We start from the raw sequence: 25,112 nt of genomic DNA on the forward strand, positions 1-25,112 counted from the left end.
AGTCTCGCCTTTGAGGATTATACCATTACCCATCCCCCCCACACACATATTCCTAACACTCCATCCATCACTGCTTTGGTTGATGGCCCATGACACGGTCAGGGTAACACATTGCATACACTACATATGTCAGGTACCTGTATGGTTGTGTGGACTACCCTGGCATGTTTCACCTTCCACATGCTATACATCACGCACATAGGTACACGCCCATACTTAACTTTCATGACAAGGTTGGTACACCCAGGTAATACCCGTTCAACTGTGACACATCCTGACAAGTATGGCTTGGACCGCATATGTGCGGAGTTTGGCCGATTGCTCTGATCATTGGTAGGATGCCACCTTTTCCTATGTCCAGGATGGGATATATTCCGGACACATATCCGATTGTACTGGACATACACATACCCACAGTCAACGCTACGGATAATACTGTTCCTTTAAGCCTACATGTTGCCTTATTGTTGTAGCAGTTTATATGCTCCTTCTGTTTCGTTTTCATGCTTATTCTATTTCCTGTCACATATGGTATGTTAAATACGGACATACCTATTGTATGTGACAATTACATGCATTGTGGGATATAATTCTGTCATACGGTCACTAGATATTTACATTTATCATGGTTTTGTTATGGACACATCTGCCCAGCTGTGTACTCTCCCTCACAATGTGGGACAGCTGGTGACCCTGAACATTGGGCTGGACGTAGCTATTGGCGGCTCGCTAACATGATGTGTTTCACTTCCACTTGGTATAACTATCTACACTGCGTTGGACTACGGGCACACGGTTTTCAATGTCATTTGTTCGAGGGATGGGGACCCATTATTCCTTACCATGCATTTGTTTGCTTCTTCGTTTTGTGTTCGCAGGAACTGTCTTGCATGCTTTGCATACATTTCAGTATCCACGGACACTGACAGATGTGATTACTATTGCATGCAAATTGTTATATGCAAGCATTTTAGGTTGCACGTTGACAGCTGACATTTCCACGCCTCTGTGCGGTACTTCGACACGCCCTATGCACTCGCGCTTGTTTCCTATGCACGTGGCTGTGGCGGCAGTGCACCTTCATTAATATGCATTTGGCGCTACTGCGCCATCTTCATGCCACACGATCGGTGCAAGCCTAATGCCGGCCATGCGCCGAGCTTCATGAATCCCGGGGTACATGTGTACCTCTCTTTGTCAAGGCAGCATGAAACATACTCTTATTTCTCCTGAAAAATTATGACAACAGAAAATTCTGATCTCTCTTCCAAACTGCGTTAATGCACAACTGTGAAAAGCTGTGTACATTTTCATCCTTCTTATATCACCCTTCTGTTTCTCTGGTTGTACTGCCTTCCCTTCATCAACCACCTACTTAAGGTCTCATGCTTTATTTTCTATTCAAGTAGTACTTTATTTCCACGGTCTCCTGATGAAGTACTGCATGGTGCAAAATCTGTGAGAACAGCACAACATAAAGAACTGACATTTATTTTAAATGGCTACTATTAGGCCTCCAAACTCTAATGATATATCTAAAACCAAACTGCAGTGATGTCTATGCCTGTTATGGAGAAAGCATTTTAACTATGGTAGGTTAACATAAAACAGAGTATGCACAGTTCCAGATCATAAAACCCTCATGGTAGTGCCAGGTACAAGACCACAGGCCAGATGCATTTCAACTAGTGAAGGTGACAAGTGATTTAGCAAAATAAGCACCTGCAAGTGAACTGCTGGTCTTATAAAACACTCATCATGGGTTTGTGATTCGAGGAGGTGGCAGCTGTTTTCTGCTCTTGAAGTACCTTTGAGGAAAACTAGTTGAGGGCTAGCTGTCTGGATATGTAACACCATATGGGAAGAAACCATTAGCCACAATTTACTACCAAATATCGATGTTGCAGTTATTAAAGAAAGATGGCTTTCATTCATTCATTCATTCAAAGAAATGGAAACATTCACTGTCTTATAAAATGCAAAATCACATTTTTCAGTTGACACCAGAAACAGTTTAAATACCTTTAATAGTGCAAAGTGCCCTTTACCATCTATTATTCTATCATCAACATTTTCTTTATCAGTAACCCGATCCTTTTTTGCTAGAATCTTTCTGGCCGGGTCTTCAAGGCAGTGGCTTGGGGCAACTCTTGTTTTTCAGAAGCACAATATTGATTATAACTGCCCCTGAGAGCATTTGATATTAACTGTCACTATCTATACAAACTACTGATCAATACCATCCGTATACTGTCCACAGTTGTGTGTGCCCTCCTATTTCCACCACATCATTGGATCTGACACTGTGTAATACAGTATCCATTTTTCATGTGCTCTGAACGTCACACTAAGTTATATTTTACACCGTTCTGCTAATGACTACAACACCTTTGAGAAGAGAAATTAGAGTTTAACAGCATGATGGATGAAGACAATAGTGAAACCAGTAGTGGGTGAAGAAAAAGGTCAAGGGTTGACTTCAGCAATGCTTTACGAATCAAGGATGACTGCAGCTAATCGCTCACATCTCCGGAACAGCTACAATGCGCTTTTCCTGGTCATGCGCGAAGTTAACTCCTTATGCTGCTAGATTATCGAATGCTATGCACACACTGCTTATACACACACTTAAATAGTTAAAGCAGCACTGTGAAGGAAGCTAGCAGATAAATCCAGCTTCCTATACTTTTCTAATTCATGTAATACTTACACACTGTAAAATTCGTTTAAATGGATTTTTCTTAAAGAATTAACATCACATTTTATAACTATACAACTGGAGTCCCAGAAGTTACCTGAAGAACTACAGAAAGATTTGTCCCAGCAGGCCAAGCATATTTTAATAAATAAATACATATTAAAAGACCTGATAAAATCAAAGTAAACGTTATTGTCATTTAGAACTACACACGTGTAGCCTAAATGAAATTTTGTGCATCAGCTCAATTCTTGAGATTATAAAGGAAAGTGAAACAAAACATACAAGCAGGGGAATAAACATAACTAAGAAATACAGTACTACTCCCAATACATGCAAGAAAGAGCAGAGACATTTAGTAACACTCAAATACGAAAAGAATACTCTACCCTGAGTTAAATTAACCACCCTATTTAAAGTAATACAAAACATACTACAGATTGAGATGGCTAAGTTATTTCTCTAAAATTACACTTCAGTGCGTTAAATAACACTGACTATGGATATAATAAATAAATATTGCACTTACTTGGAATAGATGTAAGTATATATTGCACAAATAAATAAAAATCGACTGACAGAATTTTTTACTGATATTTTACTGTTTATCTATTATTTCACTGCATCATACTTGATTGTAAACATTCTTTTTTGTAATGCGTTGTTCAGTGGGTTACTAGCCTCTTTTCAGGGGAGACCCAACATGGTAGTTATACTACTATGGGGAATTTGGCCAGGACATCGGGTAACTTCCCCTAGTCTTTACAAGAGGTACCGTGGGATCTTTTACATCCACCTGACCTACCAAAAGCACATGGGGCCATGGTTTAATGTCTCATCTGAAAGATGGCATCATCAGGAGTGCAGCACCCTTCTTATGTGGAACTGCAGTATCAGCGACTGATCTACCTGGTGTGGGAATAGAACCCACAGCCTTCTGCACCAAAGGTGAGTGTGCTACCTGCTGTGCAACTGCCATTGTCAAATGATAAATAAAGTGCGCTTACACTGAAATCTGCTAGATATGCTGAAAGTTTGCTTAATTACAGTCCATAACACAGCATACAGGTAAATGTAATGAGCTGTGAAGGAAGCATCCTGATGACCCAGACTTCATGTTTGCCTGCAGACTCTGTAATATTAACCAAGTCACTTAACCAAACCAAAGCACCTTTTCTTTGACTGCATCTGTAAGCAAGCAGTTTCACCTAGTAAGCTTTGACTGCCTGCCGAAGACAGTACACAGCAAATAAACAAAAAGAAAACAAAACAAAATACTGACACTATCAAGTGGAAAGACAACACAATTGTTCTTGGTCTTCTAAGCTGTGAGAAAAGACAAAATGGATAATATTACCACCATTTATTTTCTTGCACTGTGACAATGAGTCTCCTCCGTGCTAATGACAAAAGATGGCACTGCTTACCATAACAAACAACTCATGCAGATAGTAACTAATGGTCATAATGGTCATAACAGTCACTAAGATTGATTCAGAGCTCATGGGAAGACAAATATACATGGCCTGAAGGTGGGTGATGGATTGTGTATTTATTTAGTGTTTTGAAAATGGGGTAGTGGACTGAGCCCAAGTGGAATAATTTTATCCACTGCAAGAAAAAGATATAAGAGAAGGTGTTTACAGTTCAATATCACTGCAGCAAAGTGTGTCAAACAGAGATGGTGTTACAACTAATACAGCTATCTGACATTTTTACATCTCCATAGCACGCTTGAAGAAAACCTTAAAACAGGCATTAAGATGGTAACATGGCAATTGTGTCCAATTCTGGGAGATCTGTGAATAGAGAATTAAGACAAATGTATTTAAATACAGCTAGATATATGTTGTAGGAGCTTTATACTGAGGCTTTATTAGGAAGAAGAAGAAATATAGTGTTAGTAGAGGAGCTAGTGTGAGTGGGGACATTTAAGGTAGAGCAGCTAGTGTGAGTGGGTGCATTTAAGACAGAAGAGCTAGTTAAGTGGGGACTTTTATGGTAGAGGAGCTAATGTGAGAGGGGACTTTTAAGTTACAGGCAGATGAGTGAAACAGTTGCAGGTGGCCCTTTTACAAAGCTATTGCAACAGTTTGTGTCTAAAGGAGTTTTACACAGAAATATTACAGATTTTGGGAGTAAGAATGTCCCATACTTTAGGTCCAAAAAGGCAAAGAAGGCAAGAGGTCTGTCCATTCTTTAACTGAGAGCTCTTTATAAAGTGATGCAGTAGTGCTTCATTCGGAGTGAACAGACAATGAAACAAAACATTATGTTAGATACAATGTGGAGATCTTTAAGGTCATTCTTGGAGGCATAAGCTAGGATAGGCAAAGCATACATCAGCTGCGTTCTGGGAATATTTTTTTTTCCTGCAGATGTCCTTTCTTCTGCACTGTCCAGAACAGCAGCCAGGAAGAAAGACTTCAGCATGGTCACCATTCTTTCCTCCTGTAGTTCAAATCATTCATGTGACACAAAAAACAAGTGATCAAACAAGGACTACAGTACAGATAATGGTAAGCAAGGAAGGGACATTAATGCCAGCATATTAAACAGAAATACATTATAGTAATTACTGGATGCAACAGGATTCCACTCCATTAAAAGAATTAGAATAGTTACTAATGTTCTGTTCCAGGTGCACTTTATCTCCTTCATATGCCAGCAAGCAGCCAATTCCCTAAATAGTCCTAAATGGAAGGTTCATATGTGATTACAAGGCTAAGCACCTCAGGGAGTCTTTGTTTCCCAAATGTATCTGACAAGTTTTGATAGCCTAGAGTTATTTTAAGGGGTATAAGTAGGCTTGTGTATGGGTGGTCAAACATTTGGAGGCTACCTATGTCTAATACAGACATAAGTGCCATACTCGGAGTTGTTGTTGTTTGTCTTTTGGCTTTTCCCAGTAAGGGGTTGCCACAACGGAACTCCGGTCCGCTAATGATTGGCAGTAGATTTTTACGAAATGCCGAGGTGCCAGCTCGACGCCCAACCTTCAACGAAGGCACACCCATTTACGCATGCATGTCTTTTGAACGCTACCAACCACGGGGAGGACATGCAGACTCCACACAGAAGGCACTCCCAAGCCCAGCCGAGAATCGAACGGAAGAGCCTCTTGCTGTGAGGTAACAATGCTACCGCAGACTCGGAGTAAATATCTGATTTCTCATCTACAAGTCTAAGCACATGCTTGAATTGGGTTAAGAGAGAACTCTGCTTCACATGAATGGGGAACCTGTTCCAGAGAAGGGGTAGTCTCTCAGGCACATACCTGTCCTTTCACCATGTCACATTTATTTTCCAAGATGAGATTTAGGTTCCTGGACAGGGTAATTCTAATGCTACTTGTTTCGTAGATGTATAACAGGTTCATCAGACTGGGATCCCAGGATGCTTTGTAGGCCAGGAACAGATCAACTCTCAGCAATCTGTATGAGATTGAGCACAGGAATAGGACTTTGAGGTGGTCAGTGTAGGATATGTTATGTACGCCTTGTGTTCTTTTTGCGAGTAACCACTGTGGATATTCCAGTTTTTGCATTTGCCTGGTTAGGTGCATATCAAAGTGGGTATCTGATGAGGGACATGTACAGCAGAACAATTACATCCTTGGACCTAGATGACATGTCCTTGCTTATAAGTTATGCAACACAGAATGATTTCCTTACTACCATAAATGCATAATGGTCACAGGTCAGGTTGCTGTCTACATGCTTTCCATATTCCTGATCACTGGGTCTACTATTTGGGGTGTATGATCAATGTCATAGTTTCCAAGAGTAGTAATCTTCCAAAAGGATATCAGTATGCATTCCTTGGCATTGGGTTTTAGACTGTGGCTCTGACACCAGTTATTGTCTGTGTCAGGACTTCTTGGAGGGTGCTTTGTTGGTGTTTTGGGGGGAATGTATGCCTGTGTCTAGTTTGCATTCATCTGCAAACTTGATCAGCCAGAGGTTACCAAGTTAAGCATGTGTGGCCTGCCCTTAATGCTGGCCTTGACTTCAAAGCAACCTCAGCAATGTGCCTTGAGGGACTCTGCTAATGCCTGGCTTTTTTGTGGATGTAGGCACTCATATCCAGTTCTAACTTCTTGGCTCCTATTGTTGAGTCAGCAGCTATCCAGTGGGTGACTTAGGACTGCATTTATGCCTAATTTTGTGAGTTGTCTACAATACCTTGTGAGGCACTGTGTCAAATGTTTTGGCCAGGTCAGGGTAGATAGTATGCACTGATCTGTCCTTGTCCATTGTTTTGAGGACCTTGTCAAAGAAATCCACCAGGATGAGTATGCATGACCTGCCCTTGACAAAACCAAACTGAGTTGAATCCAGTGTTTGAAAGTTTCATATGTCATTGTTTAGCATTTCCATGATAATTCTTTCCATGGTTTTGCATATGGGACTAGTTACACTTATAGGGGCTGTATTTGCCTGGGTCCATACAAGGCTATAAAACTAGACCTTTCCACTTCAGTAACAGTTTATCAAAGCCAGCAGTGATAAGCACAGTATCAGACACTGGTCTGTGATCTGTCCATGGTGCTGGAGTGCAGTGATAAACATGGTATCAGACACTGGTCTGTGATCTGTCCATGGTGCTGGAGTGCAGTGATAAACATGGTATCAGACACTGGTCTGTGATCTGTCCATGGTGCTGGAGTGCAGTGATAAACATGGTATCAGACACTGGTCTGTGATCTGTCCATGGTGCTGGAGTGCAGTGATAAACATGGTATCAGACACTGGTCTGTGATCTGTCCATGGTGCTGGAGTGCAGTGATAAACATGGTATCAGACACTGGTCTGTGATCTGTCCATGGTGCTGGAGTGCAGTGATAAACATGGTATTAGACACTGGTCTGTGATCTGTCCATGGTGCTGGAGTGCAGTGATAAACATGGTATCAGACATAGGTCTGTGATCTGTGCATGGTGCTGGAGTATTACCGCTTTCTCATACAGGTGTGATACACACAAACAAACGAAAAAAGTGGAAGTGAGTTAAATACTCATACGACATAAAGAAACGCATTCGTCCCCCAACACAATATATCAATTAAAGAAGGGAAAGTAGAAAATGCATCATATGCTCTTTTGTAAGCTAAAGCTCCAAAGTAGTACAGAAAAATACATTTATTTTGTATCTGAATCACCTAAATGTTATATGAAACAATATAAGCTACTAAAATGCTATAAGAATAAGCTTTTATTTTGGCAAAAAGTGACACTGTTTCCTTTGTGCTGTTTGTGGGTATAGTTTGTCCTTCAAAATCTCACATTTCTACAAAAATGTCATTTGAAAAGGTGGCAACCCTAAATTTGTAGAAGAACAGAGTAACAAATCAAAACCAGTGATCACTTAAAACAAAAAAGATATTTTCAATATTACTAACCTAAATATTCCATCAGCTGTTCAGCCGTTATTATTTCCATCATAGGTGGCAGTTTTACCTGTAAAACAGAAACATATTCTTTTAAATATGCAATACTAAACATATTTCCCATAATCAAAACATTAAACTATTAACTTATTTCCAGGGAAACACTTCTGATGTGCAGAATCAACAATCTGAAGCTGTAGTAACACTGCAATGTTGCAGCATAAGCGGAACAGCAGGAGCAAATAAAATGAAATGCAGACATTATTAATAATTGTGTTAATAATACTTGTATTATTTTATCTTTTTTATATCATCTTTATATGTGGAGCATTTCATGCTGGGACTCTGCTAAAAAGTGGTATAAAGTTCAGTCAGATTATTCTAATTAGCAAATGGAAATATATAAACAAAATAAAAGAATAAATATGATTCAAATACAACTTGCATAAAGTACAACATACATGATACAATTCTTTTTGAAATTATATTTTTGAAATTCCTCTTACGTACTGTTACAAACCAAACATCCATTCAGTCAGTATGACTGACGAGTTCATATTTTGCTTTACTTCTCCCTAGAAGTATGCAATCTAGTTTTGAGATCATAAAGACAACCCGCAACATCTTAGTCCAAATGCTCCCTCTTTACGTGAAGGTTATACTCTCATTTTTCTCCATGGGATTCCTTGAAAGCTATAATCTCTATTCAAAAACTTATATTTCCTCCATCCTACTAGCAGCACAACTAGCCATGCCTTATTTGTGGGTTATATGGAACAAAAGATGACCTGTTGTTAAACAAACCCATAGCACAGTGCTCTAAATAGGGGAATAATAGACTGTGTATGACATGGACAGCTCTACTTACTTTAGCAAAAGCATTTCAGAAAGGAGTGGGAATGAAATTAAAACCAGAAGTAGATGACAATCACACAGCAACCTCAAGTGCCAAAAACAAAAGAAAGAAAGAATATAAAGAAAAGGACCAGAAGGAAGGGAAAGAAAATGGAAAGTCCACAGATATACTGCCAAGGTTCCTAGAATTTATAAACTCAAATGCTATGGAACAACTTGTTACCACTCCCACAAGAGGGGAAAGCATACTGGACCTGATCATCACCAACATGGGGGCTTTATGCTCCAGACCAGAAGTGTATCCCTCACTGGTAAGATCAGACCATAAACTAATCTCACTGGATATTCACATCCCGACCCCACCCCCAGCCCAGAAAACCACAGTGAAAAACTTCTCTAAAGCAAACTTCACACTCCTCAAAACCGAGGTGGAATCCTTCAAAGCCCCCGGGCCTGTGGAAAATATGGCCCAGACCGCAGAATCCTTTATAAATGCATTCTATGAACACCTTCAGGAATGCATGGATCATGCAATCCCACATAAAACCAAGACCCAATCCTCCAAAGGCAGGCATCCTGTCTGGTGGACCCCAGCCATAAACAAACTATACAATAGAAGGAGGAAGCTACTACATATTAGAGCAAAATCCCAAAAAGGGAAGGCATCTCTGATCAGTATTAGCAAAAAACTATGGGCACTCATAAAATCGTCTAAGGCCAGCTTCGAGAGAAAAATTGCACAGGACACTAAGGATAATCACAAGGCTTTCTTTAGTTATGTTAGGAACCTGGGTGGGAATTCCCAGATATGCTCAGAATTAGTCCAAAATGACAAAAAATACACTGAACCCACAGACATTGCCAACATCCTAGCTGACAGGTTCAGCACAAACTCCCACCAAAAGGGCAAATATCTATCCCAGCAGAGTGCTGCCCCCCTGAAATCTCAGATGCTCAGGTAAGAGCCGCCCTCTCCAAAGCAAAAAACACAGCATCAATGGGACCAGACGGTGTCCCGGGCTGCGTCCTACATGAACTCCAAGAAGAGCTAAACCCAAATATAAAACTACTGTTCATTCTCAGCCTTACTACAGGATATGTACCCAAAGAGTGGCATACATCAACAGTGGTCCCTCTCCACAAAGGTGGTGCCTCAACAGATCCTGGAAACTATCGCCCCATAAGCCTGACTAGCTTGGTCTGCAAAGCTATGGAACGGATCATCATGGACCTCATAAATAAAGATATTGGGGACCTACAGACACTGGATCCTACCCAGTTCGGCTTTGTTAAGGGCAGATCCTGCCTCTTAAACCTGGTCGATTTCTTTGAAACAGTCACCAAGGCCATTGACAAGGGGAAGGTGGTCCACACAGCCTACCTGGACCTCGCAAAAGCCTTCGATACAATACCCCACTCGGTCTTTATAGATAAGCTCACCAGCTTAAATATAAACCCCTATGTCACTAGATGGGTTGCAAACTGGCTCAAGGACAGAACCCACATGGTTAGAATTGCTGGAGCCATGTCAGACTCCAAACCAGTTACAAGTGGCGTCCCACAAGGCTCAGTCCTGGGACTTCTCTTGTTCGGTATATATTTCTCGGAGGTACAGGCCAACATGGAAGGACTGTGGCTAACCAAGTTCACAGATGACTGCAAACTAGGCGCCATAATCGACTCTCCAGCCGACACAAGCATCCTCCAAAAGGGCCTCATAGAAGCAGACAACTGGTGCCAGAGCCATGGCCTCAAGCTAAACGACAAAAAGTGTATAGTCATCCCCTTTGGCAAAATCAAAGTGCCCACAAATTACCACATAGGTGGTAATCCATGAAGTACGGAAGAAGTAATTAGGGACCTGGGGACTCAAGTTGATAGCAATCTCTCATTTGAAAACCACATGGCCAAAGTGGTTAGAAAAACATTTTATATAGCCCACCTAATCATGAAGGGATTCACATCTAGATCAGGGGAGGTCATCGTGCCTCTTTACTCATCCCTCATCAGGCCCATAATTGAGTACAATGCCCCTTTTGGGATGTACCTTACCAGACACCTGCAGCAACTGGAAAGACCCCAAAAGTACCTCACCAAGAGGATCAAAGGGCTCAAACAGATGCCATATGCTGCCCAGTTAAAGAAACTCCAGCTCTACTCAGTGGCATACCGCCTGCTCAGAGACGATCTGTGCCTGACGTATAAAGCCATGTCCAACCCGGAATTAATGGACATGCTGCACCTCAGAAAATCCAAATCCCATCGAGCTACGGACTCGAGAGACTTGAACCTCAGCACTGAAATAAATAGGACATGCTGGAGGGACAGATTCATAACCCAGAGGCTCCCTTCACTCTGGAATAAAATCCCAGTCCAGGTTAGGCAGAGTCCCTCACTGACTCTCTTCAAGAGGAATCTTGATGAGTGGATGGGAGATCGTAGGTTTACCCCAGGTATCACTTCTGTGTCACTGTTAGACAGAGGCACAGTATACTAACCTCGAAAAAGGGCATAGCAAAATTCATTTAAAATGGGTGGCAAAAGCCAAACACACTCTGGCTAGGCTTATAAATGCCCTTGGGCAGATAGCCTAGTATGAACCTATGAACCTAAGAATAGCTTTTAGAATAGTCACATATTGACCAAGACTGACATGCAAATGGTTAAGGAGAGGGGAATTTAAACTGAAAGATGAAAGGCTAATAATAGTGGTCCAATATAGTGGGCTACGTACACATTAGTTTACAATGTCTATTCAAAAAGTGGGAGAAACAGAACTAGAACCAGTTGCGTATCTCATTGCTGCCTGCAACGTACTCATGACAGAGGGCCTGTGGACTGAAAGGCATATTAATGTGGTAAGACTGTTGCACTGGGGATTCTATAAACATAACAGCAGCTGAGAAGCATTGGAAACACAAACCACATACTGACAATAATGAAATTTATATCACATTGGATCAGTAAATGCCAACAGTTAAGAGATGCAAGAAAATCAGTTATACTAGTCCAAGAAAGAATAAAAAAGTAGCACAGATCATAGAAATTGCTACATCAAGTGATTACAGTGTCTCAAATACAGAGAGACACAAAGTAATAAACTATGAGAATTTGAAAGCAGAAATAAGAACAATGTATAACAAAAATACCCAGACGATTCCAACACTAGTAGGAGCAACAGGACAAATAAAAAATAATTTACAGTCCTATTTAAATATATTACCAAAACATGTAACCCCATATAAACTGCAGAAAGAAGCTATTCTAGGTGCACTACAGGTGCTGAGAAAAGCACTCATGCCTAAGATCAAAGACTGTAGTAATACTAATTTCTTTAACTCTAAGTAATACTAATTTATTTAACTCTAAGTAATACTAATTTATTTAACTCTACGTAATACTATTTTCTTTAACTCTAAGCCTATCTTAGAAATGGAATCCATTCTTGTCATGGTATTAGAAACTCAGAACATTTGAAAAAATATGGGAGCAAATAATTAGAGAGGAAAAGGTAATAATATGGGAAGATGCCAAGAATATATTTGGACTGCAAGTTAGAGATTGCCTTCCCTATCAAGGATTGATATCAGAATATAGGCAAACAGAAAGAAATAGAGGGGGTCCTAAAAAAAGAAAAATTTAGCCTTAATGTCATCAGGTAAAGGCTGAAGACGAAGCAGAGTAACATCTTAAAACAGAAGCAAATGCAGCATCCCCAGCGGAAGCATCATCAGCATTATAACTACATTTAATACAGTGGTGAGCCACTTTAGAGGAAGAACCCAGTAAAGAAAGGGCCAAGACCTTCCCTTCTGAATCAGGGAGGTCAGAAATTGCCTGAAAAGCTTGAGAAATAAGGGCTCAAACATACTGATATGAGTCTGGTAATTATTAGCTGTAAAAGCCAGGGTAACAGCAGGATAGACCTTTTTGCTTAGACATTCCATGGCTGTATTCTCTTTGTCTTTATCTGAAGGAAGTAGTTTAGTAGAAGGCAAACGTTTAGAAGGTTTGTCAGAAGAAGCAGACACTACAGAAGGATCAGCAGAAGAACATTTGTACAAAAACTTACAATCATCAGGCATCTTGGAAAATCTGTCAGGTTTCTTGGGGGGTGAAGGCTGTAAACAAGGGACAACAGATGCTGCTGAAAAGGTATCTAAGAGGGCAGCAAGGGCAGAGTCTATATGGAGGAGTTCATAATACTTCTTTTGAACATCTGAACCCTGAGAACAGTCCCATTTGAAATTCTCCATCTTGCAAGAAATAGTGTCCCCAAAGGACAGAGTTCTTCTAAGGGAGAATCTAGACTAATAGAATCTTCTTCCTCAGATCCATAATCCATAGGAAAAGGGATTTGAAAGGAATATGCCAAAGACTCTTCCTCAGAATCCAAATCTTCAGAAGAGGACTCCTGTTCTCTGGGCCTCTTAAGAAATGTAGATGACCAGGGAGAAGCAGGCACAGAAACTCATCCAGGAGGCTTTAAGGTCATTGAGGCATTAAACAACTCCTAAGTAAAATGTTTTCATGTTAGGGATCTTTAGCAGTAGGGGAAATATACTTCTTCTTTTTTTGTTTTTTTCTTTTGAGGGACATCTGGCCAAAAAACCTAGGAGGTTCAGACCCTTGCCAACACTCAAGCAACATAGTAGGGATCTCTTCCCTTACTAAAATTTGTAGTATCTCCCTCAGTCCCTCACATATAATCAGCCGAGCTTCCCCCTCAACATTCAAAGTGGACGTTTGAAAAGCCTCTGAGGACATCTGAGAAGTCAGATCCATACCAGCCTCCAACAAGATCATGGCAGAGGAATACAAAATAAGAACCAGACAATTCTCTGGGCTTTCACCAGCCTTCAGAGAGACATTAATGGGAGGCAAAAAGCAGCTGAATCACACCTGAGTTTTTTGGACTTTTTCTTGGCACACTGCTGACCCTCTGGATGGGAAGGCTCCACCACAGCACCTTGCCCAACAGTTTTTGACATTTGTTCTCTAGTTAAATTGACAAGGAGGAAAGATGACCATGTAGGGTCTTGTTGCAAAAACTTGACAAACTGAAGTCTGCATATCATATGGTCGTAAGAATAGCCAAATAGATGAGAGATTACTTGTGATGATCTGACATTTTCCCTTTTTGGATGACATGTAAACATATCAAAATAAAAATAGATGGAGAGAAGAAAAAAAAACAATGGGGCACTTATCTAAAACATAGCTCGGTAACCAGCACAGAAGGAGATTTCAGACCAACGATGAATGATGGCATTTGGAGTGGTGGCAAAAAAGTTCTGAGGTATGTACGTCTATATGTCACCTTTATGCCCTATGCCTTGTGCAAGGAGCATACATGTGATGTATGATGTCTATAAATTCCTAAAACACTGGTGTACTGGCCAGACATTGGGCAACCCTTTGTAGGCGATCCCTTATGTAAAATATACTGCAACAGTGATATGGAAGGACACCATAATGAGATAGTGGGGAGACAAACTCTTAAGTCACTAATACCCCCAAAAAACTCAAAGTTGGAAGAAAATAGGACATTTGGCTAAGAATTAACTGGATTCTAACAGGATACAAAATGAAAATCCAACTAATAAAAAATGTCTGTTGCTAAAACAGGAACTGTTAATGTCCTCACTATTTCTTAGTAAATGGTTATGCTTAACATTGTCTGAAGTTCAAAGCGCCTCATTTTTGTGTAAATCTTTATGTCAATGTGCAAATGTGTGCAGAATGTATTAAAAAAGGCTGATGCTTCAAATGTAAATTCCTGAGCTATGAAAACAGAATTGTTTGAGAAGCAGACAGAGAGATGTTGGCAACATGGTTAAAGGAAGAGGAAGTAGCCACTAGTAGTGCTAGACTAAAAATTGTATTTGTGATGGGCTGAGGTTAAGTTCAAATTATGTTTCGGTGATCCCTTTTACAAAGTCACTTAAAATAAAAATAACAGAAGTCTGCCAATGGCTTTAATTGTCTAAACAGTTCCTTGTGTTTGAAGCATTTGAATATGTTCATAGGTTCATAGGTTGATACTAGGCTATCTGCCCTAGGGCATTTATAAGCCTAGCCAGAGTGTGTTTGGCTTTCGCCACCCCTTTTAGATTAGTTGACTGTGCCTCTGTATAGTAGGTCACAGAAGGTAGCCCTTTTAAGGTTAGTTTACTGTACCTCTGTCAAGCAGGGACACAGAACAGATCCCAGGGGTAAACTTACGATCTCCCATCCACTCATCAAGATTTCTCTTGAAGAGGGTCAGTGAGGGGCTCTGCCTAACATGGACTGGGATTTTGTTCCAGAGTGAAGGGAGCCTCTGGGATATGAATCTGTCCCTCCAGCATGTCCTATTTATTTCTGTGCTGAGGTTCAAGTCCCTGGAGCGTGTAGCTCTAAGGGATTTGGATTTCCTGAGGTGAAGCATGTCCATTAATTCTGGGTTGGACATGGCTTTATACGTCAGACACAGATCACCTCTGAGTAGGCAGTATGCAACTGAGTAGAGCTGGAGTTTCTTTAGCCGAACTGCATAGGGCATCTGTTTGAGCCCCTTGATCCTCTTGGTGAGATACTTTTGGGGTCTTTCCAGTTGCTGAAGGTGTCGGGTAAGGTACATCCCAAACGGGGCATTGTACTCAATTATGGGCCTGATAAGTGATGAGTAGAGGGGCACAATGACCTCTCTTGATCTAGATGTTGCTTCTTGCCCAGTATTTTAAAGTGAAATCTGTACTTGTTTCCTTAGAGCGGGGGCTGTGCAAATGTCTCTAAGACAGAAAATTGAAAAAAAAATCCAAATGTGTTATTCCAGATAAATCCATTGCTGAAATATTTATTTTGATTTTTTTTTGTTTGTTCACCAGTAAGTGAACTGGTCCAGATGCCCTTTTTAGTCAGGACTCATGCCAAAAAGTGACAAAGGCAATAGAGTATTGACACTTAGTAGTCAATAACATTACAAGAAGATAACACAGATCAATAATGCAAATTATGTAAAACACTGAAATAAAACAGACATTATAAATACATTAAATGTCAATAATTAAGCGGTCAATACTCCCAGCAATCTGCTAAGCTGTATAAAATATATTTCAGTTGTGATTAATATGCCAAGCTTTCAAGAAAAATCATGCTTGTACCTGAATTTCTTTTTACTAAGTAACAGTAAAGTTGTAATTTAATACTTTTCTGTCACTGACAAATGAGATATTTAAGTTCCAGTCCCAGCCATCAACCATTTACTTTGATGAATTACAAAGTAACTTGCAATAAAATGTCAAATATTTAAAAGGCCGTGTACTCAAGTGAGATTAATTACAGCACAGGGGTGTTGTATGCTCTTTGTACCTGGCTGAAGCTCATAAAAGAAAATTCTTTGGCATTTGTTTTAAAACAGTAAAATGTAGTTCTTTTGTTAACTTTGACAGCACTGATAACATTGCTAGCATAATCGGAAAAATATTAGCAAGGTGTATAAAACAAAGTTAAATCAAGTTTTAAATTTGGCATTTCAGTTTTCCGTTGACTTGAAAAGTCACCTTACAGCTGGTTTCCAAGCAAAAAGAAGTGTGCGACCTTAACTACGGTCAACAGCTATGAAAATAACTTGCTGGGCTTAAACATACTTGTCTTTTAAGAATTTAAAATCTATTGCTGGTTTAAAAGGTTTGACACAGTAACCCTTTTCTGGTGTGCATACAGAACAATTCACTTGTGAATCAAACAGAGATGAAATCTAAAATGCATATGGAAGGATCACAGCACATGCCTGGGAGAAACAAAGAATATGCAACTCATCACCAGGGTGTACGGCTGCCCACATGTAATGCTGACAAGATAGGTTCCATGCAGGTGAACGGCCCAACACATACTATTTGTAAAACACTTGTAATTGTGCATTTTGCAGAGAACGCCTAGCAGTGTATTCCCCCTGTTTACACGACGGGGCAACACTACATCACTAAGTGGTCCCCACTTCTGTCTGGGGTGGAGAAGAGATTATTGGCCAGTAAGTCTCACTCATTTGCAGGGCAGGTCCTGAGGCATCTAGGATTGCTTACTGAACTTAATAGTTAAAAACAAAATCTCCACTACAGTAATTTTGCCGACATGGACTATTGTGAAGAATCTAATGCCCATGTTACCATTCTTCTTAAATTTTATAAAACATAGATCATTATAATTTTGTTCCATTTATCGTACAGATTCCTGGCGTGCAGATCACAAGATGAGAACTGTTTGAAAGACTTTGTTTCCGTCTGATAACATCAGTATAGGGTTGACTCAGCTGGCACACAGGATGGACACAGCTGACTGCAAACTGTTGCAACCATTCGGAAGAAGGAAGTGCCTGCGACCTGGGGATAGGTGTGTGGTGCACCAAGCCACTGATATACAATGGCCTTCATTGTACAAATGTATGGGAGTGTGCACTTGTGTAGGGAAGGCAATGTTGTTTCAGCAGTGATGTGGGGTCACATGCCACTCCAGGGGATGGGGTAATAATAAGTAAATCTCCTTAGTGCTAAAATGCCAGCAAGGACACAATCATCCCTCTTTGCTGCTTGAATGAGGCTCAAACCACCAGACAGCTCTCACCCTGTGGACTGGGGCAGATTCCCAAAACTAGAGAATAAATAGTCTCACATCTAATTGGGGAAACCCAGACAACTGGCATGCGTGGGAGGCAAAGAAATGTATATTAAAAAAGGAAGAAATCTCTCAAAATGAAGGAATGCACACACAAAAACTACACTAACAGTAATTTCCTATGGAAAACTGGCAATTTCTATTCCGGTGTCTTTTAACTCAGGGACTTGATTTTCAGGAAATGTAATGTCAGTGAACTATAGATATACAAGTCAAAACTGGAGAAGGAAATTTCTTCAGCTAGAGTGCAAAGTTCTCTCTTATTTTTTTTATTTAGAGGTCATACTCCTAATCCTCCTTCTGGATCCTTCTTAGCTTAAGGAACAACTGTACTGACCCAAATGTGTCTCACGCTCTTCCTCCTTGGGCAGCTAGAATTCCAGGGATTCTTTGTGAGTCTTCTGAGGAATGTTCATTTGCATTTTGGGGGTTGCACTTTTGGAATCTTTTAATAAGTTGGCTAACAATGTCCCCGACACTCACCAGATTTAAACAGTCTCACAAATCCCACTTGCTAGGCCTTGCATATAAGAAGTGATTTGGCCTCCAGTCTCATTTTAGCTTTGCTTTTATGCTCTGAATTTATATTTTTATATTCATTACAGTAACTGTTGATTATTTTACTTGCATTAGTGGTTAGACTTAATGACTTAAATGCACTGCAGTAAAGATCTCCTCTGAAAAACATTGCAATGTTAACTAAGAGACTAATGGTTCATGCCACAGCTCTTAAGAACCTTCAACTTTACTACTGTTAACAAATGTTTCAAAGCTACTTTTCTTACAATTGTAGGAGGCAAGGCTTTACAAATTTCAGCTACTTTATGGGTTACCTCAAAGTTACACAACATACGTGGTGAAATGTTAGCATTAGCAAAAATATCCTCATATTTCAATTACATCTTAAAACCTACACATTTTGACTTTTCTTGGCTTTACTAATCATCACAGAACTTATCTCTAAACCTGAAGTACAAAATATTTTATGGATCACTTACCAGACCCCCCCAAATATGTGTGTGTGTGTCTGTATCTGTGTATATATGTACATATGTATTATACACATTTCCCCTAAAACTTGGCAACATTCAATACACTGAAAACCACTTACAGTGAAACTAGACCCAGAAGAAACCACTTTATCCCCAACAGGCAATGTTTGCCATGGCTTCTGTAAACAGCTTTCCTCTCACATTTACCAGTGTGCAACATAAGCAAAGCCACATGAAGAAAACAAAGAAAGAAGGGGGTCTTCTGTGTCAGGATTTGCCATAAGTGACTTTACCTCAAATTGCAGAACACCCAATATATATATATATATATATATATATATATATATATATACACACACACACACACACATATATATATATATATATATATATATATATATATATATGGCAAAGTATGCTTGTTACAACTGCTGCTTTTACAACAGTTTTTTCTAGATAGTTGCTATTCAGGTACTGATGAAAAATAATGCAAATTATTTTATTCTTCTGTTTCCGCGGTGGTGGTGCTGCGGTAGCGTGGTCGCCTCACAGTAAGACACTGTCCGGTTTGATTCTCAGCTAGAGCATCTTCTGCGTGGAGACATGCATGAATGGGCATACCTTCGTTGAAGGTTGTGCATCAGGGCTGGTAACTTGGCACGTAAAAATCAACTACCAATCATTAGCGGACCGGAGTTCCGCTGTGGCGACCCCTAACCGGGAAAAGCCGAAAGACACAACAACATTTTATTCTTCTGTTTACACCAATTAAATTTTTATAATTCTATATTATTTTATATGTCTAACTATAACGTCTATCATATTCACAACTTCATATATATTTAAAAAACTAATATTGTGCATTTTTTGACTTCCAAGATGGCTGCACATTGAGTAACACCTTAATTCTAGCTCTCCCACTGTGAAAACAGAAACTCAGCAGAGAAGGACAGTGGACTTTTGTGTTTCTGGATAAATGTCAGTAACTGGTTAGTAAGTACACTGTCTGGATGCCAGGAAAAAAAGAAATAAAGAGGACCTGAAGGAAAGTCAGCTACAAAAGGTGAGGAAAAAACAATGACTGCAAAAAAGTAGTGCAAGCTCCAGACATGACTTCTAGTAACCTAAAGGAAAGCATAATACAGCTGCACACAGACCTGGTTAAAATAAAAAAAAGCACTGATGGAGTATATCAACTCAAACAACAAAAGGCTGGAAAAAATGGAAGAAGCTTTAAACAGATATTCAGACATGGTGATACAACTGCAAAAATCAGAGGACGAAATGATGAAAAGGCTGGTTGACTATGAGACTGTTCAAGAACAAATGTTTTAAAAATAATAGAATTAGAAGACAGAGCATGTAGGGCAAACCTGAGATTTTCAGCTGTACCAGAGAAGCTGGAAGAACAGACTGTATTAATTTTATGAAAGCACAAATGAGCAACTAGACTGGTATTTTCCAGTGGGAGCTGTTAAATGAAAGGGCACATTGTGTGTATGCTCCAAACCTGGCCATGAAAAAGCAAACTAGACCTTTAATAGTAAAGATGTACTGCTACCACCAGGAGGAGTTGATTCTGAAAAATAAAACTGTGACAGAAGGACAAAAGTACTAAAAGTTGGAGACACCAGAGTGCTTAAGGTGAATGATTACTCACTGTACATCAACAGAAGAGGAGTACATTTATTCCGCTATTCAGAGAATGTCAAGAAGCAGGTGTGCTATTCAAAATATCCCTGAAGGGATAAAATACTTTTTTGATGAAGTACATGCTAAGGAGGAAATACAAAACTTTGTCCAACAAAAGGTGAGCTGTGAAACAGAAGGAGAATCAGCTTCTTGTTCTTCTGGTAATAAAGATCACAGAGAGACTGTGCCAGTGAAACCTTTTCCAATGTTTCAGTGGAAAATGCTGGAGAGAAGGAAGGGAGCATGAGAGTTGGCTAGAAGAATCAAGGGTACTTTGAAAATGAAACAGAGACAGGATTTGGGAAATGGAGATGAAAGGGAATAAAACCAGTAACTTGGAAATTGACAAATGTGGTATTATAAAACAATAATTATATTTGTGAAATATGACAGAACAAGAAAATCTGGAATATTGGACTTTGTTTTGGACTTTGTTAGACTTTTTAGGGACTCTAAAATATATGCCTTACTTCATGTCATTAATGTTCAGAAAAATACTTAGTGGAGTGGAATATGAGGGAGAAGGTTAACTGTAAATAAATGTTTTTCTTAATAGTACTATTTTTATACTGTTTGATTTTCTTTGCATGCTGTAAAGTTTTCTCAGTTGTTTTTAAGTGTAATATGGATACTATTGTAAACAGGTGCTCCTGTTTTTTTTTTCTTTCTCCCTTCTTCTCTCTTCTCCTTATTCAGTGTTAAGAAATTAAGTCTGTTTAACAGAGCATGACAAAAGAAAAATTAAAGCACTTTTTCTCATTCTTGCATGGGGGATGACTGGAGTAAGGCCTCTAGTTTGATCTAGTAACAATTTTTAAGAGAAAGCAAGTAAATGAAAAAGAATATTGAATATTATAAGGCCTTTTCCTATCAAATAAATGTATGCATAGTAGTAACTCTTTATCTGGTCCTGATATCTCCATGGAGACAATCTGATAAAGAGAAATTGGCTAGAAAAAAAAGAGACATTTGCTAAGAGATAATGTTCTCTGAAAGTACTCAGGTGTTTTCCAGTCTGAGAGAGCTGTAAAGATAAGAAAAAGATAAGAAAAAAAAAAACAGACAACACATAGTAGAAGCACAGGCTGCACCACACGTCCTGGTATGGATAACCTTTCTTTTAGGTTACTCGAGTCTGTGAGTGTGGCTGTCATTTTGGGAAATTTGTTCCTGTTAGGAGGGTAAAACTTCAATATTTGAAGATTTACACAGTTTTGTATGTTAGTATTAAATTAATATGTTTTAAGGGGAATTGGGGGGTGTTTGTTTTTTCGTTTGAGGTCTTTCAAAAAAACAAAACATTTTGTAAGATGTGGCATAGGCTCAAATGGATATGATAAGAAACAACTGTATAAAAGTTCAACCTGCCAAACAGTATACACAGGTAACACAAAAGCTGGAACTAGACACTTAACTAAAAAGCTGTTGTACTTAAAATGTGGGAATAATAACTTTTTTAATACAATGATGCTTTCTGAAATGTCTTGAAATGTCAATGGTCTCACAGATAAATACAAAAAAGAAAGAATAGTGAACCATATTAAGAAATGTAGAGTGCAAATTACTATGCTACAGGAAACATACTTGGAAAGAAATGTACATGTGAATTTAATAAAGAAAGGTTTTCAGAATGGTTATTCAGGGGAATACCTGGGACAAAGAAAAAGAGAAGTACTTATATTAATTGCAAGAGGTGTTCCAATAATGATAGAAGAGGATAAAAAAAAAAGATAATAATGGTAGATTTATAGTACAAAGGGGCTACTGGCAAGGGAGGAGGATTACATTGGTCTACATTTATATTCCACTTAAAACTGCTATAAAAGATCTTAAGAAAATTCTGGGAGAAATAATCAGCTTTCAGTAAGGAATATTACTTATAGGTGGGGACTGGAATTTGACTTGCAGCAGTGAAGATGTGTCTGTGGGGCCCAAAAAGGACAGCATAACAAAGGATGGTGCACATTTGAAGAAATTTATGAAAATGTTTGGCATGGAAGATGTGATTTCAATACTAGGAGTTCGGAGTGAATTTACATATTATTCCCGAAGATACAAAAAACTGAGCTAGGCTAGACAGAATCTACATTTCACAGGTCCATGTGCATTTAATTGACGGTCTTGATATGCACCCAATAACTGTCTCAGATCATGCACCAATAACAACTAAAATAAAAACACAGGGAAATGAAATAAAAATAAGACATTGGTGCTTTCTCACCTATCTGTTGAAAAGAGAGGAATTTAAGAAATGGGTAGTGGAAATTATTCCTTGGGATCAACAGTTCAGAGTAATGGCGAGTGTGGAAGAGAGGTGGAGAAGAGAGTACAGGCAGGATGGAGTGGGTGGATAGAGGAATGGTGAGGATGCAGGGAGTACAGGTGGCAAAGGTATATGAGTTTAAATACTTGGGATCAACAGTTCAGAGTAATGGTGAGTGTGGAAGAGAGGTGAAGAAGAGAGTACAGGCAGGATGGAGTGGGTGGAGAAGAGTGTCAGGAGTGATTTGTGACAGACAAGTACCAGTAAGAGTGAAAGGGGAAGGTCTACAAGAGGGTAGTGAGACCAGCTATGTTATATGGGTTGGAGACAGTGGCATTGACAAAAAGGCAGGAGTCAGAGCTGGACATGGCAGAGTTAAAGATGTTAAGATTTGCACTGGGTGTGATGAGGGAGGACAGGATTAGGAATAAGTATATTAGAGGGTCAGCCCAGGTTGGAAGGTTTGAAGACAAAGCCAGAGAGGCAAGATTACATTGATTTGGACATGTGCTGAGGAGGGATGCAGAGTATATTGGGAAAAAGATGCTAAGGATGAAGCTGCCAGGTAACAGAAAAAGAGGAAGGCCTAAGATAAGGTTTATCGATGTGGTGAGAGAGGACATGCAGGTGGTTGGTGTGACAGAGCAAGATGCAGAGGACAGGAAGAAACGGAAACAGATGATCCGCTGTGGCAACCCTAACAGGAGCAGCTGAAAGAAGAAGGTAGTGGAAATTATTCAGGAGCTATTAGAGAAGATAGAAATTTATTTTAAAAAATAGCTAGGGAGTTGGGATAAAATTAAACTGGAGTTTAAAAATAAGGTGCAAATAAAAGAAAGAGAGATATGGTTAAGAAATAAGAATTATTTACAGGGGCTGACAAAGGTTAAAGTATTGCAGAATAGGGGGAATCTCACAGAAGAAGAAGAACTACAGAATGCTAAACAGACAATAAGGGATTACCTCGATAATATGCATGAGTCTAGAAAGATTGCTGTTAAGTAACTATTTTTTGATAATAACTTTACAGCACAAAAACTTTTAGTATGATGACTCAGGCAACAGAAAGTAGAAAGGGCTGTTGCTAAGCTTAGGGATCCTATAACAAGGAAGGTAACAAGAAATCTTGTAGACGTATCAGAAATATTTCGGAAATGCTACAAAAGTCTGTATAAAGCAGAGAAATATGGAAATCAAGAAAAGGTGCAAATGGATGTGTTTATGGAAGAATTAAATATACCAAGGTTAGAGGTAGTTGAGGCTCATTTAATAACAGTCAGGATAGGAGGAGATGAGACAAAATAATGATGTATAAACAGTCTACAGAAAAGTCACCAGGAATAGATGGTATTCCTGTGGAAGTTTGGAAGCCTGGACGAAAAAACTGTAAAGATATGGAAGGTTTTGTTTAACAGTATTTTAAGAAGAGGAGAAGTACCAGCATCATGGAAGAAGGCAGTGCTAATGGTAATACCTAAAGCGTGTAAAGGTCCATCAGATCCAGCTTCATACGGGCCCATTTCAATACTAAATCATGATTATGAAGTGTTTATCTTTATAAACCCCAAAATTGATAGATTTGGATCAGTGTGGTTTTGTGGAGGGGAGGCAACATTAACAGAACAGTGATGATCCAGAGGGAAAGAGGATGTAAGAAACTATACTGTTGTTGGTGAGTCTTGATGCAGAGAAAGCATTTGACAGAGTAATCTGGGACTTTATGAGCAGGGCAATGGAAGCATTTGCATTTCCTGAAAATAATTATAAGGTTGATTAGGAGGATTAGGAGGATATATGAGGGATCAGAGAAGGAGAAAATTAAAGTGTGTGGGGTCCTCTCTGGTAATTTCTGCTTAAGCAGAAGAACCAGAGGAAGGGGAGCCCTCTTTCCCCTTCGCTGTTTGATTTATATTTAGAACCACTGGCAAAGAAAATAAGGGACTCAGAAATTCAAGGATATAATTAGTATGGTAGTCAAGAAAAGCAGGCTTTATCTGCAGATGATATTATTTTATACCTGACAAAACCAAAAAAGGACATTACAGTATTGTGGAACATTTTGAGACACTTTTAAATCTTTTCAGGATACAAAATTAATGAAACTAAAAGAAATGCAACAGCAGTAAATGATGTACCCACACACAAACTGGTTCAGCAATATCCATATTTATGGGGACATGATAAAATGAAGCATTTAGGAGTATGGATTACAAATGACTCCTGTGAGGCAGCTAACAATATGTGGGAAGAGACTAAACAAAAGATAATACAAAAAGTGAGAAACTGGAAACTCTCATATGGATATGGATAGCAAGGTACAAACAGTTAAAATGTTTTTAGTCCCTAAAGGCTTATACACAAGTCAGGTATATTTTTATCAACCAGAGAAGTTGTGGATAGCAATTAATAAACAGCTGAAGGATTTTACCTGGGAGGGAAAGACCGCAACAATCAAGTGGGATGAGCTGATTCTTCCAATAGGAAAAGGCAGACTGGGATTACCTGATTTAAAGGGGTATTTCAGAGCAACAAAGTTAAAGCTCCTATACATAGCGCACGCAGAAAACTA

General features: G+C 39.3%; 1 protein-coding gene across 1 annotated transcript in view; it reads right to left on the reverse strand.

Moving 5' to 3' along the window:
* The window catches only part of MINDY2 (MINDY lysine 48 deubiquitinase 2), a gene marked incomplete in the record, with an annotated part of 1,894,024 nt that overhangs the window by 1,495,566 nt on the left and 373,346 nt on the right, over positions 1-25,112 (reverse strand). Inside the window, 1 exon segment of the mRNA XM_044078895.1 lies at positions 8,099-8,156. Coding sequence (XP_043934830.1) covers positions 8,099-8,156 — 58 coding nt within the window.

Source organism: Protopterus annectens, chromosome 7.part1, assembly GCF_019279795.1.
Source record: "Protopterus annectens isolate FY-2018-M chromosome 7.part1, PAN1.0, whole genome shotgun sequence".
Taxonomy (NCBI): domain Eukaryota; kingdom Metazoa; phylum Chordata; order Ceratodontiformes; family Protopteridae; genus Protopterus; species Protopterus annectens.